Source organism: Corvus kubaryi, unplaced genomic scaffold (assembly GCF_017639235.1).
Source record: "Corvus kubaryi isolate FWS band 111438036 unplaced genomic scaffold, C.kubaryi_AGA036_p1.0 37024, whole genome shotgun sequence".
Lineage (NCBI taxonomy): Eukaryota > Metazoa > Chordata > Aves > Passeriformes > Corvidae > Corvus > Corvus kubaryi.
In genome coordinates, this window is record NW_024581011.1 from 56,141 (window position 1) to 71,029 (window position 14,889).

Sequence of the window (14,889 nt, forward strand, 5' to 3'; positions counted from 1 at the left end):
CAGGTGCCTGCAGTGAGCACTACCAGCCCAGAAACTAACAGAGTTTTCGGCTGCATCCAAAGGAATGTGGCCAGAAGATCGAGAGAGGTGACTCTGCCCCTCTACTCTGCCCTTGTGAGACCCCATCTGGAGTCCTGCGCACAGGTCTGGTGTCCCCATCATAAGAAGGACTTAGAACCGTCAGAGAAAGTCCAGAAGAGGTCACGAAGTGGGTTAGAGAACTGGAGTACCTTCTCTATGGAGCCAGGCTGAGAGAGCTGGGGCTGTTCAGCCTGGAGAAGACCAGGTGGTGTAGAGACCTCAGAGCACTTGTGCTAGTTCTGGCTGGGGTGGAGTTAATTTCCTTTGCCAATGCCAGTCCAGTTTCCTTTGCACAGGCAGCAGTGGAGCTGTGTTTGGGGTTGTGCTGAACACAGGGCTGAGAACACAGATATGGTTTGTTTCTTGCTGAGCTCAGCCAGAACCGAGGCCTTTCCTGCCTCTCATACGGCCACAGTGGGGAGGGGGTGCATGGGAAGCTGGGAGGGGTCACAGCCAGGGCAGGTGACCCCAACTGACCCAAGTGTTATTCTAGACCTTATGGCAGCATGCTCAGGATATAAAGTGGGGGGAAGAGGGAAGAAGGGGAGGACATTTGCAGTGGTGCTGTTTGTCTTCCCAAGCCAGTGCCTCTTCTCCCCTGCTTATCCTTCCAAAAGAGCCTTTAACTATCCAACAGGGTACTCCAATCACAGTTGTCTCATCCCACCAGGTTTCACTTATGCCAGTGATGTCAAATCTCTGGCAGTGGGCCAAAGCTTCCAGGCCATCTTTGTTACTCATGCTGCATGCATTAATGTAGAAACATTTCAGGTGTGGTACATTGTGGCAGGATTGAGAGATCCTATTAGTGCTCCTTCCCTCAAGTTTTGGCACTCCATCTCATTGCTCATCACTGGTGAGCCTGGTTTTGTCCATTTCCCCCTTCTAAGCTCATTCAAAGCTCTGTCAACAAGCCCCACTGGCTCCTGTGCTAGAGCTCTTTTTCCCCTCTGAGAAAGGTGAATCCCATCAGGTGTCAGTAGACGAGGTGTTGAATAGATCATCCCATGGTCAAATAACCCAATTTTTTCCAATTGCATCAGCCTTGGACCCACACATTGATGGATCTTGCCTATTCCTATCAATATTATTCCTTGTTACCAGAAGGATCGAAGAAATCACTACCTGTGCTCCTGATCCTTCAACCAATTGTCTCAAGGCCTTGAAATCGCTTTTGATTGCCCTCAGATTTCTCTTTGTTATTTCTGTATATATCTCTGCCAGATTGAAAAACCAATAGCAGATAGTAATCAGAAGGCCTTACTAGACTGGAGAGTTTTCCAGAAGTGTCCCTTACCCAAGCCCCTGGGAGACTGCAGACTTCCCTGTGAGTTGGGTCCTGTCTGCCAATTGGGCCCTCCGTTCTCCTTAGCAGGGAGTGTCCTATTACAGCTACCCTTCTTTTCCTCTTAACAGAGGAGATTGTGATGCAGGGTACAGGTGGTGTTGCTTTAGGAGGCTCCTCTATCCCAGAAGCACCTTCACCCACCTCATCAGCTGGTGGCCTCTTACCTCATCAGTAAGAGGCCACCAGGGCCTCTTACTTGTTGTAGAAGGTCCAGGTTTTCAGATGGGGGAGGAACCTCCCTCCTGGTACATGCCATGACTCTCTTCCAGCCTTCATCTTCAACAGACCCTTGACCTTGCAGGGTTCTGAGTCCACCTGCTTCTCCATGACAACAAAGGTTCAAGTCTCTGAGAATCTGGAGACTGGAGTGTCTCTGAAAATAACTGGTCTAAGTTGGGCTTCTTGTGTTTACTGTCTGTTTAGGATTTGGGTATTTTGTATTCATTCTTTTCTATGCTGTGCGGATCTTCAGGGCCATGCTGAGGATCCCCTCTGGGCAGGGACAGCACAAAGCCATGTGCTTCCCTCACCTGACTGGTCTCCCTGTTTATCAGCACTTCTGTGTTTGTTTACCTGAAGCCCCGCTTCACCTCCTCCCCACTGCTGGATCTGGTGGTGTCAGTTCTGTACTTGGTGGTACCTCCAGCACTGAACCCCCTCATCTACAGCCTGAGGAACCAGAAGCTCAAGGATGCCCTGAAGAAACTTAGGACTGGATGCTTTCCAGCAGCCACAGCCTGCCTGCTGTCCTCTGTCAGTGAGTCTCAGTGCATGTCATGGCAGATCAAGTCTCTTTCCTTATTTACAGATTTTTTCTTCCCCACTTGTGATGTTGTTGTCTTGAAGAAGAAATGTCATTACTCATCCCCTCCTCCTTTGGCATCCACCAAGCTTGTGTGACCCGGAGACATTGTGTGAATAGGGAGACTCACATGGTATTCAAATGAAATAAATTAACCTGCAGCAATTTTGTTTTGGCCTTGAGATCCATCCTCAGCAGAGCGGGAATGAATGAGAAATGAGAACAGTTTTCTGGCTGCATCAGCCTTGTAATAGGCCCTGTGCCTGGAGCAGGAGGAGCTCTTTAGGACCACAAGGGCTGGGACTTTTGTTAGCCTGGGGATAAGGGATAGCAGGAGAGGCTACAGAGCTCTCAGGATCTCCTGGAGAGGAGAGCAGGGCACACAGGGAGCCTCCTTTTCCTTTGGCCAAGCATCTTCCCCCATCTGTGGGGCTGAGTCCTCTCTGAGCTCCAGCTGCTGCTGAGCCCTTCAGAGGGACTGAGGACACGGGGCCACTGCCCAGAGCACCCTGCCCTGAACAGTCATGTGGGGCCAGGCCCTTGGTGCTGGAGAGAGCTCAGAGGAGGTGGGAGAGCTTGGAGGGAGCTGGGCTGGGCTGGAAAGAACTGGGGAGAGAAAACCTTCAGTGTCCATCTCACTCTGTGTGACCATGCAGGGGAGGACTCACCCCAGGGGTTTATGGTGCAGAGCCAAGGCTTGTGGAAGGGATCAAAGATTTCAAAGTGCCTGAGAGAGGAGGCTGCTCTGTGCCCTTGGTGGCAGGGACAGAGCAGGGAGGGGGCCCAGGACATTTGTCACCCGCAGCCTCTGTGCCCAGCCATTGCCAGCCCTGGCTGCTCAGCCCAGGTTTGCAGGGGAGTTTGGCCGTGCCCCAGCTCCATCCTCCTGCGGGGCTCAGGGCCTGTTCCCGGCAATGGCCCAGAGCCCGGCAGAGCCTGGGGCAGGGCTGTCTGTGCAGGCCCACAGGTGCCACAGCCTGTGCAGGAGCTGGGAGCGGCTGCCCAGCAGGGAGGCTGTGGGGCACAGAGCCCCAAGGCTGCTGTGGGCACCACGGCACAGGGGCTGTTCCCACCCGCAGTGCTCCTGTCCTGGGCTGGGCCTGCACAGGGGGGCTGTGGGGACATGTGAAGGAAGCAGGACTGGGATGTCACAGGACTGGTTACAAACAGGAGCCATGAAGACGCTGCCAGGAGGTGACAGCAAGGCCAGCAACAGACAAGGAATTTCTGTGCATTGTCTGTGCTGTGCAGGGCTGCTTCAGAACAGGGAGGGGGATTTAATACCAGCAGACACTGGTACTGATGTTGAGGGATGCAATGGCTTCTTTGCCTGAGTCTTTACTGGAAAGGTCTCTCAGGTCTCTGTGTTTAGTGAAGGGCTTCAAGGAGGAGGAAAGCATGTATTGGCAGGAACCTCACTGAGGGGAAGAAGGGGTTAAAAGCAGAAGATTTTGCAAGGAAGAAAAGAAAGAGTTGTTTTTGCTCAAAGATGACCTTGCAGCTGAAAGATGCTAATATTCGGTGGGGGAGATTTCACATATTGTGGTTGCTTTGGGTTGTTTTCTGTCTGCTTTGAGAAGTGGAATTTCTGCAGAAGATAACAGGATGTTGTAAAAAAGACCTGAAAGCATTTTTCACAGGCCTAGGCCTCCTGGTGAGAGGGAAGAGAGATAAGAAGCTCAGAGATAGTAAAAACACAGCCTTGTGAAGGAATGTGCCTGTGATAGGCCCTGTGATGTGTTAAGGCAGGGAACAGGGTTGGTGTGCATGCTTTTTGCCCCTGTTAAGATGGAATAAGCTTAGGAGTATACGTGTCCCCATTTTGCTAGCATGGCGATAGAATAAAATCTACTCTTTATACTTCAGCTGTGGATTTTGGCCATCTTGGTTACCTGCATATCTTCAGTTCACCCACTCATGAAATCCCAGAAGGACAAATGCCAGTATCAGCCCCTGTAATGGCACAGGCTGGAGCTGCCTGGCTGGGAGTATCCCTGTGGGAAAGGTCTTGGTGGACAGGGAGCGGGGCAGGAGGCAGCCATGTGCCCTGGCAGCAAGGAAAGCCAGGAGCACCCTGGGCTGTGTGACCAGGAGATCAAGGATGCGGATTATCCAGGTTACTATGCCTTGGTTTTGGTTCCTCAACACACAAAAGATGTCAGAAAGCCTGAGCAGGTTCAGTGAAGGGCCTCCAAGGTGGGGCTGCAGCACCTTGCGTGTGAGGAGGATGAGGAAGCTGGACTTGGATTGGATCCAGCCACACCCACATTCCCTTCTGAGAAGAGGTTTAGAAAGCCAGGGGGTCCTGGGTATGTTTTGGGGGTGTTGGGGGTCCTCTCTGCACCTTATATCTCAAAAGGAGCTTCTCTAATAAATTTTGTCTGAAGCTCCCACTCTGCCCACAACAAGGGGAGCACTGCAGGGGGGCACTGGGGTCACTGGGGACCAGTGATGACCACTGGGAGCACTGGGCACTCCTTCATGTCTCCCAGTTGCCTCAGTCCATCTCCCACTTTGAGTGGGGGCTGTGTGGATCCCTGTGGTTTTAGGGATGGACATGCAGTAAGGATGGACAGCTGGCATTTATTGGGGGGAGGGAAATGGAGTGGGGGGTGCTGAGGGTGCTGGGGGTAGATGCTGAGGGTTTCCAGGTGTGGGGTCGTGGGGTTGCTGGCATTGTCCAAGTGCAGGATGCTGGGTGACAAGGGTGTTGGGGATGGCCATGTAAGGGATGCTGGGAGCGCTGCGTGTACTGGATGTCCAGATGCTGGTGGTTCTGTGTATTGGGGGTGCCCAGGTGCAGGGTGCTGGGTGTTCTGGAGGTGCTGGGTGCACTGGGTGTCCAGATACTGGGGTTGCTGGGTGCTGGGGGTGCCCAGGTGCAGGGTTCTGGGAGTGCTGGGGGTGCTGAGTGGGTGCAGCTCCCATGCTCAGATGGAGATGCTGTTCTCCGTCTCCAGCGGGTTCAGGTAGTTGTATCTCAGCTCAGCCAGGTGGTTCCTCTCCTCAATCCGGTCCCGGATTTCCTCCAGTTGCCCTTGGAAGGCCCGGATGAGCCGCCGGGGTTCCGCCTCCGTGAACCACTCCTCAGGGTACTGTCCCAGGAGCCTCTAGAGGGGACAAGGACATGGACCCTTCCGCTTCAAACCCTTGGTGCCATTTGGGGGTTCTCTGGCAACCTGGTAGCTGTGGAGCAATGGTGGCCATCCCCCAACCTTGGTGGCACCAAAGGTGGTGACACCCACCCTTGTGGACACCTCTTGCAGTTCCCTGGGCCCACAGAGCTGTTTGGGGGGGCACATGGGGACCGTGAGGCCAGACTCACCCTGTCCTTGAGCTGGGAGCTGAGGAGAATGAGGGCCACCAGGATGTTGGCAGTGGTGGCCACTTCGGGGATGGTGTCAAGGAAGTGCTGGAGGAAGGCCCGGCCCTTCTCACAGGGTGGTGGGTGGCGCATGGAGGATGGGGCGTTGGGGACAAAGGCTCCCAGGTCATACTGCAGGGGGAGAGGTCACTGCAGAGAACATCCTCCCAAATGAGCAAGGGGATGGGTGGGGACATCCCCCCAAAACCGTGAGGGGACAGGTGGGGACATTCCCCTGAAACAGTGAGGAGACAAGTGGGGACATTCTTTGGCATGGGGAGGGGGGGCAGATGGCGACATCTCAGCACAGCAAGGGAGATGGAGGGGGGACATCTCCTCCAGTATGAAGAGGGGATGGATGGGGACATCCTTCTGGCATGAGGACACATTGGATGGGGTTGTAGGATGAGGACATCCTTCCAACACGGAGATAGGATGGATGGGGACATCCATCTGGCATGTAGGGAGGTGTGACATAGACATTGGTTCAGGATGGGCACATCCTTCCTGCGCACAGAGGAGTGGGAGGGGAACATGTCCCCAGCATGGCTCGAGGACAGCTGGGGATATCCTTTGGGTCCCTGGCCCATGTCCCACCTGCCCGTTGTTGACAGCTGCGTGCTGCGCCGAGCAGGTGAACATCACCATGGTGAGGAACTTGATGAGCTCTGCCACGGTCTGCAGCGAGGACGGAACACCTGGGTGGGGGTGGCGACAGCCAAGAGCGTCAGGGATCTGCCTGTCCCCTGCCTCCCCTGGGGACATCCTGTGGCAGCTGCAGGTGTGCTACCTGAGGAGGTCCTGCCCAGGAAGCCATTGGTGAAGATGTCCATCACCCAGGCCTGCAGCTCGGTGTCCCCGTTCACTGCTGCATCCCCACCATAGTAGAATGTCACAATGCCGGTGACAAAGCTGCCATAAGGATGAGGTGATTGTGAGATCCTGGAGCACTCCAGGACCACCCTCCACCCCCCGAAGCCAGTCTCACCTCTCAATGGCTTCCCAGAGCCTCATCGCGTCATCTCGGTAGTGGTAGTTGGGGACGTGGGACATGCCGCGGTGGCGGATGTCATCGGGGAGGCACAGGGACGTGTAGGTCACCTGCTCCAGGCCTCGCTGCACCACCAGCAGCAGCCCCTCGTAGGTCACCCCTGAGCCCTGGAAGGAGGGCCACCCATGGGTGGGGAGGGCAGGAGAGCCCAGCTTCAGTGTCCTCCAGTGTTCCCAGTACACCCCAGTACTCTGCACTGCTTGCAGGGTACAAGTCCTCCAACTACATACCCAGTGCCCCTGGTACTCCATTATATTCCAATGCTCTCCAGTGTCCTCCACCACATGTTCTCTAGTGTCTCCCAGGTCTCTCATGCTTCCCAGTGTCCCCTAGTGCCCCCAGTACACTACAGTGCTCCCCAGCAATTCCAGTACACCCAGTGTTCCCAGTACACCCCAGTACTCTGCATAGCTCCCAGTAACACCCCAGTACTTCTCAGTGTTTCCACTAGACCCCGGAGCTCTCAGGAGACCCCAGTGCCCCAAATAGAATCTGGTACTTCCAGTGCCCCCAGTAGACCCCAGCACCCCCATGCCTCCCAATACCCCAGAGCATTCAGTGGCCCTCAGTGCTCCCAATAGGCCCCAGTGCTCTCAGGCCCCAGGGCTCACCTTGTCAATGAGGCCACCAGGGTTGATGAGGACACTGCGAGCCAAGGTGTTGATGTGCAGTGTGAAGTGGAAATGGGGCATGAGGAGCTGAGGGGGGAACAAACACCTGGCAGGTGACCAGGGACCCCTCCATGGAGCTGGGGGGGCTGTCAGGTGGGGCATAACTGCCCTCAGATCTGGGGGCAGGGGGGGCAGTGGGTGGCCCTGAGGGGGGACCTTACCTTGAAGAGGGGGTGACAGGTGGGCAGATGGCGCAGGGTGGCAATGGCGAAGACCTCCCCAAAAAGGTGGGTCCTCAGCAGGTGGGTGAGGAGCTGGTGGCTGTAGAAGTCCGCGTTGCGCACCCAGGTCTTGGCCAACAGCCAGTCCCACTCATCATCACTCGGCAGGAAGATGGGGCTGCAGGGTCCTGGCGTTTGGCTGAGCTATGGGACACCACACGGTGGTCTAGGACCATTGTCATCCTCCTGATGGCAGGGTTTGGGGTGGGACATCCCTACCTGGATGGCGATGGGACGCAGGAGTCCATCAGTGCCCTGGTGAAGCAGGCAGAGCGGGGCCGCTATGTACTGCTGGCGTCCGTAAATGGTGTCAGCCGGGATGTCCTCCAGCACCTTGTAGTCCACAATGAAGATCCGACCTTCTTGCAGCTCCTTGCCCAGGTCAGTGCCATCCCCCAGCGAGCCAGCAACCATCTCTGGTGTCACCGGGAATTTGGGCGGCAGCGTGGTGCAGCGGTGGATGATGATGGGGTTGTTGCCATTGAGGAACTGGGAACCGAAGAAGTCATCTTCTTGCCAGTGCTTGGCCACATACTCAGGGACTAAGGGGACAGTCAGACATCAGCACCCACTTACCGACCCTTCAGGGACATCTTGTGAAGCCCTGAGTTATGCAGGGGAAGGGCAGGGGACAGTACACAAGGCACCCACCAATATCCCTGCCCTGTGTCCGGGAGAAGATGGTGCGCATCTCATCCAGGCTGTTCCAGGAGGTGCGTCTCAGTAGGAACCCTGACAGAAAGTGGGAGGCCCCTCTACAGGGCAGAGGGGGACCTCAGCACACCCATTCTGTTCTCTGGCCCCTTTCCCTGCCATCACCCAGGTCCTCCCTGGCCTCAGGGCACTGCTTACTGGAAGATGAGGAAACCAGTGAAGTTGGTGGCCCTGATGCGGGAAAACTGGATGTTCGAGTCAAGTTCAAAGACGGAGTCCACGTTGAGGCAACGGGGCCAGCCTTGGGCAAAGTTCTTCCACCTGAGGAGCAGGGGAAACGGGAGCAGATGTAAGCATCACTGCTGACCAGCCCACCTGGCCAAAGTTGGCCTTGTCCCCATGTCCCTGCTGTCACCGGTAAGCCTCCTGCCGTGCTGCCAGCTCCCGATGACGATGTTCCTTGAGGATCTGAAGCTTGTCATCCACCAGCTTCTTCCCTGAAAGAAGGGAGGTGTCAAAAGTCGGAGCTCTGGACATCAAAAGCAGGATGGGGGCAGGGTGGGTCCTACCTGCGCCCTCCCGCACCTCCACCGTGGTGACCCCCTCCAGCCACTGGTAGCAGGGGAAGCGGTACAGGGTGCCGTTGGGGGCTGTCACCCGGACGTCCTTGCAGAACCAGGCGTCCTCCAAGAAGAGCCGCCACTTGTGCAGGCGGATAAGGACAATGGGGCCCAAGTCCTGCCCACAGTGCACAGACAGGTTCTTCTCCTGGAGAGGAGGAAATGACTTCTGGGGGGATGGGCAGATGCCCTGTCGTGGCACCAGGGGACACCAGGAGAGAAGGGGCTCAAAGCATCCCCACTTGATTCCATTGCCTCCAGGACCCTTATCCTCCACCATCCCCTCAAAGTCCTTTTCCTCCATCCCCCCAGAGCACCGTTCCTCCAATCCCCCCCTGACCACTACCCACCATCCTCCCCAAATGGTTTTTTCCTCCAGACCCTGGAACCCCTTTCCTCCATCTCCCTCAAATCCCTTCCCACCATCCCCTTGTATCCCCAGGAAAGTCCATGCAGCCCCTCACATTCCTGGGACAGCCGGTGCCACCCCTCATGTCCCCATGACAGCTCTACCACCCCTTGTGTCCTCATTCCCATCCCCACCTTCCCTGGCTGGAACAAGAAGGGAACGGTGGTCTGGCGGCTCTCGCCGTAGCTGCCCACCAAGGTGATGGAGATGGAGTTGTTGGTCCCAGCTTCCACCATGTCACCTGTTGCCACTGTCACCTTGTAGGTGGCCATGACAAGCTGCAGCTTGTCCCGGAGATGCCTTCAGAGAAGAGTAAGGGGCTGTGGGGTGCAAACCTGCTGTTTTGGGTGATTTGGGTGTCGCAACCCCCATGGCCGTTGTGTGAGCCGGTGACAGGTCCTTCCTCCTCAGGGAGGTGTTATCAGATCACCACTACTGGCCAGCATCCAGTACATCTGATCTCAACGGATGTGGCGATGGGGACATTACCCAAGCGATGGCCCTGGGGGTGGCTGTGAAAACATTACCCAAATTATGGCCCTGGTGGTGGCTGTGGGGACATTACCCAAGAAACAGTCCTGGGAGCGGCCATGGGGACATTGCCCAAGTGATGGTCCTGGGGGTGCCTGTGGGGACATTACCCAAGAAACGGTCCTGGGGGCGGCCATGGGGACATTGCCCAAGTGATGGTCCTGGGGGTGCCTGTGTGGACATCACCCAAGAAACGGCCCCGGAGATGGCTGTGGGGACATTACCCAAGCGATAGCTCTGGGGCTGGCCGCCAGCCTAAAGAGGGGCACTCACCGCGCGCCGGGAGCTTCCCGTGCCCCCGCCGGGTCTCCGCAGTCACGAGCAGCGCGAGCTGCCGTTGGCGGGCAGGGAAGAGCGGCGCCAGTGGCGGGGCCGGAGGCGCCTCCGGGGCCGCAGCGGAGCCGCGCGATGGCTCCAGCGCTGGGGCCGGGGGCGCTCCTGGGGGCGGCGAGGGGACAGTGGGACCCCGGCACCGGCACCCCCGTGAACCGCCATTCCCGGGAACCGTGCCCCCCCCGAACCCCACATTCCTGTGCGCCGAGACCCCCCTGCACCCCATTCCCCTGGCTCTGGCACCACCCTCCATCCTCTTTCCCAGCCATCCCACCTCTCCCAGCCCCCAGCCTCTCCCTTTTCCTTGAACCTGGCACCCCCAGGACCCCCATTCCTGCCTCTCCCAGTCCCCAAACCCTTCCTCAACACCGGCGACCCCTGATCCCTCCTCCCTGGAGATCTCGCCTCTGCCCACCCCTATCCCCACCTTTCCTTGACCCTGGGACCCCCTGATCCGCAATTCCCGAGCACCAGGACTGCCTGATCCACCGTTCCCAGCACAGAACTACCCTGAACCCCCTTTCCTGGCTGTCCCGGCTCTCCAGCCCCCAGCCCCCAGTCCCTCCTTTTCCTTCATCCTGGGACCCCCTGCACCCCCATTTGTGCCTTTTCCAGTCCCCAGCTCCCCCTTTCCTTAACACTGGGGACCTCCTTAGCTCCTCTCCCCAGCTGTCCTGGCTCTCCCTAACCCATGACCTGCTTTGCTCAACACTGGGGACCTGCTGAACCTCCCATCCCACCTCTCCCAATCCCTGTACACCCCATTTCCTTGACCTTGGGACTGCTCTGAATCCTCATTCCTGTGCACTGGGACTCCCCTGCACCCCCAGCCCTGGTACTGGCACCCCCCGCACCAATTTCTCCACACCAGACCCCCCGAACCCCCTTATCGGGACCCCTTATCCTGCACCCCTTATCCACTAATACTCCCCGGCGCCCCCTTTCCTGGCCATCCCATCGTCACCAGTCCCCAAGCCTTCCCCTCTTCCTTGGCTCTGGGACCTGAATCCCCATTCCTGCTTTTGCCAGCCTCCAGACCTCCTGTTCTTTTACACTGAGGACCTCAGGGTCATCCATTCCCGGCTATCCCGGGTCTCCCCACCCCATGACTCCCCTTTCCTTGAAACTAGGGACCACTGGATACCCTTTCCTGGGCAGAGGAACCCCCTGGAATCCCCATCCCACCTCTGCAAGACCCTGCACCTCCTTGAAATCATCTTCCCCAGCAACATGTACCCTGTGCATCCCCTTATCCTGCACCAATCCCCCCTGAACCTTCTTTTCTGACCGTCCAACCTCTCCCCACCCCCAGCCTCCCCTTTCCTTGAGTCTGGGATCCCCAGATCTCCTAAATCCCCATGTTCCCCCAGTTCTCCACTCCCTACATTTCCCGGCATGAGGCTGGGAATGTAGAATGTGGGAAGAGGGAATGTGGGAAAGAGGAATTTGGAAATGTGGAGCAGCGGGATGGGGTTTCTCCTCCACCTCCTCACCATCCCGTGCTTCCCAGAGCCAGAATCTGGCTGGAATCTCAATGTGGTGTTGGTCACTGTGTCTGTCATTTCTGCCATCATCATCATCCTCATTGGATTCGGCATCAGGGAGCTCAGGTGTGGTAACACCCGGGATGGGGCTGGGAAGGCAGCACAGATCCGCCCGGCAGCATTCTGGGGATCCTGCACTGTAGGGGCTGATCCCACTTTATGTTTTCTATCCTTGTTCAAGCCCCATGAATTCCCAGCCCAGCCCCACAGATCCTATCCCAGCCTCATGGGTCCTCATCACAGCCCCACGGATCTCATCCCATTCCCACAGATCCCGCCATTCCCAGGGATTCCCCCCAGCCCCCCCCACTCTCCCTGCTCTGGTTGTGCTAGACTCGCAGCATTTCCAGGTTGGGGGTGGCTGTGCCAGGGGCACTCAATCATCCGGGTGCAGGAATCCCAAAGTTCCGGCTCGGTTCTGGCCCTGCTCCAAGGGAGTCCTGTCCAGATACCCCAAACCACAAACTGGGGGAGGCCTGGGCCAGGCTTTGACAGCACCACAAACAGGAAAGGCAGGGAGTGGGAAACTGGGGAGCTTTTGGGGGGGGGGGGGTGTCTGAGGAATCCCAGAGTCAAGGAAAGGGGAGAATAGGGGTGGGAAGAGGTGGGATAGTCAGGAAAGGGGATGCTGGCAGGTACTGGTCCAGGATAAGGGCCCACAGGGTCTCAAGGGAGCCCCAGCGTCAAGGAAAAGGGGTGCAGTGACTTGGAGAGGTGGGATGGAGAGTCCAGGGAAAGGAGGGTCACAGGGTGGAGAGGTCTGGAATGGCTGGGAAGGGGAGTTCAGGAGTCCCTGGTGTGAAGGGGAGTTCAGGAGTCCCTGGTGTGAAGGAAAAGGAGTCTGGGAAAGGTAGGAATGGGGGTCCAGTGAGAGACAAGGAAAAGAGGGGACTAGGGCCTGGGAGAGGTGGGATGACTGGGAAAAGTGGGGCAGGAGGATATTGGTTAAGGATAAGAACACAGCACCACGATCTGGGTGATGAGAAGGGGTAATGAAGAACATGTTTTTGTCCTGGCACAGTTCTCTGTGTGAGAGGTGTACCCACATCTTTGGTCCTTGCGAGGCTCTAATATGCGCAGTGGTACTTCAAGCTGAGAAGGACCGTGCAGAGAGCACCGCGATCTGATGGTGCTTTGCAGGTTGTAAAGGAAAGAGGACTGTGCCTTGAATGTGGTGTAAATACAAGTTTCCCCAAGTTTCAGGGGCAAGCTCCAGGCAAGCTTGTTGTCCTGGCACAGTTCTCTGTGCAAGACGTAGCTGAAAAGCTTTCCGTTTAGATTCAGACTGCAAGAGAGGCAGAATGTGGTGCTACCTAGTGCTGAGAAGGAAAGAGCATGGCCCAGGCGTGTTTCGGCAGAAGCAGTGTGCTGGGGTGCTTTGCTGCCGGCACCATGCTCTGTGCAAGAAGTAGACGACTGTGTGCCTCTGGGAGAAGGGAAAATGACAGGTTACAAAAGGCGAAGAACGAAGCCTCAGAGCACCCGGCTTGTGTGCGTGTCATACAGGCTGCAAGAGGAGTGTAGCTACCACTCATTTGCCTGCCAAATTCAAGTTAGCAGTCGTAAGGGGGAAGTTCAACGGCAGCTACTTGTGCTGCTGCTACCTATTCCTCTTCCAGCCCTCTGTGGAAACAATTGCACTTTGCTTTTGGCTCCAAGATGCAGAGAACACAACTGTAGATGCAGCAGAGAAGGGAAGTACAAATTGCACCGGTGAGTTTGACGTGGTTGATGTGCAGCAAGGGGAAGGTGCAGCCCAGTACTGGCTTTTACTTCCAGAGCCTATTTGACAGGAGCAGCTGCTGGATGTTGGCAACAGAGCTGCGAGAGTGAAAAACGGGACAGTCCATGTATGTGATAAGGAAGGTGTGTAGTCCCACTATGCTGTGCACAAGTTAAATGTTTCTAGGAGAAGGATGTTTCTTAGAAACGTCTTTTGACCTGACACTTCCTTCTCTGTGAGTTATAGCTGCTTGGACTCGGTGACAGTGAATGTGTATGAAAGTGATTCTGCTGCAAGTATCAGGTTTCACAGGGAAGAGGGAAGGTCAGCAAATGCTTTCTGTTCTGACACCTCTCCGTCTGCTTTACTGTAGCGATGGACTCTGCCACTTTGAGAGAGTGTGATGATTCTCTATATATAGTTGAGAAGGGAAGTGTGAATTACTAGTGTGTTATGTCTAGTTTCTAGAGTCCCCTGCAAAGGGACTATGAAGGCCAGTGCTGGCTTTTTATTCTAGGATTTTTACTTTGGGAGCAGCTGCTGGACGTTTTGAGGGGGTTTGGGATCTGTAAGAGTGAGAGGTACATAGATGGTACATGGAGCTTGAAGGAAAGTGCATATCTCCAGGGAGTTTGATGCAGTTCAGTGGGCGCGAGTTACATGTTGAGCAGCTGATCGCACAGAAAAGGTCCTAAAAGGAAGAGGCCGTGCTGAAACTGCCTTTACTTTTGCAGCCTATAAACTGCACAGCCAACAATGAAACGATTCCTCTGCCACTAGATGCAGAATCACATTCTTTTATGTCTCCAAGAGGCAGGATGCACAGCGGAGCTCTTCCACCGACTGCTCGCACACGACTGGGGCCGCGCCAGCGAAGCTTTTTCCCCGGCACTGTCAGCGCTCATCGAAACAACCGCACGATGGCGCTGACGACTTGCAAAAGAAGGCCAAGCACCTGGCGCTGCTCGAAAGCAGCCCAAGGGCAGAGGCAAGTTGCAAACGTCCCTGCACTCAAATCCACGGTGTCAGGACAAAAAGATTTCCCTCATCTTCCCCTTCCAAGAGCAGACTCTTCTTTGCAATAGTCTCAAACGGCAACACGAACTCCTCTGCCCAAACAAATCTTTTCCCTCTCGCAGATTCTGCCCACCAACTTGAAACCATCTGGCAAAACCAGAGCTCACAACAATGCCAGCCGAGAAAGCTCTTGCTGCCAACAGCTTCAACTGCACCCATAAAACTTCCATCATACCTCTGCTATCAACACTTTCCTTCTCAGCTCTAATTACCATCCTAAGACTTCATTCCCACAGAATCAGGATACAAAGGGAATGGCACCAGGGACTGCTGACACATTAAAGCTACCAGGAACAAAAAGCTCAACAGCTTGGTGTTTGCATTCCCACTGACAGTTCAACAGCTCTAACCTAGCTGTCAGGAAAATTAATCCACAAACACCAGAGGTTTATGTCCAAAAAGGAGACAGAGGAGTCCTGTTACTTTATTCAAATAAAGGGAGAGGCCATGGGGCATTTCC

General features: G+C 55.9%; 1 protein-coding gene across 1 annotated transcript; it reads right to left on the reverse strand.

Annotated features, from left to right (window-relative positions):
- Nucleotides 1-4,794: 4,794 nt before the first annotated feature.
- On the reverse strand, nt 4,795-9,808 carry LOC121660953 (hydroperoxide isomerase ALOXE3-like). The gene is made up of 13 exons (XM_042020566.1): nt 9,356-9,808; nt 8,762-8,960; nt 8,608-8,689; nt 8,391-8,513; nt 8,190-8,293; nt 7,758-8,080; nt 7,479-7,682; nt 7,258-7,344; nt 6,584-6,753; nt 6,386-6,507; nt 6,193-6,293; nt 5,557-5,727; nt 4,795-5,341 (listed from the first exon to the last, which is right to left on the reverse strand). The coding sequence occupies exons 1-13, from the start codon at nt 9,491-9,493 to the stop codon at nt 5,162-5,164; spliced, it is 2,004 nt and encodes a 667-aa protein (XP_041876500.1). The 5' UTR covers nt 9,494-9,808; the 3' UTR covers nt 4,795-5,161.
- Nucleotides 9,809-14,889: the final 5,081 nt, after the last annotated feature.

What these genes read in the sequence shown, in the direction of transcription:
- LOC121660953 (XM_042020566.1), bottom strand. Translation starts at nt 9,493, where the DNA reads ATGGCCACCTACAAGGTGACAGTGGCAACAGGTGACATGGTGGAAGCT. An exon ending in GGAGGTGCGGGAGGGCGCAG is followed by an intron (nt 8,690 to 8,761) that starts GTAGGACCCACC and finishes CCCTTCTTTCAG; the next exon opens with GGAAGAAGCTGGTGGATGAC. An exon ending in GCACGGCAGGAGGCTTACCG is followed by an intron (nt 8,514 to 8,607) that starts GTGACAGCAGGG and finishes CCTGCTCCTCAG; the next exon opens with GTGGAAGAACTTTGCCCAAG.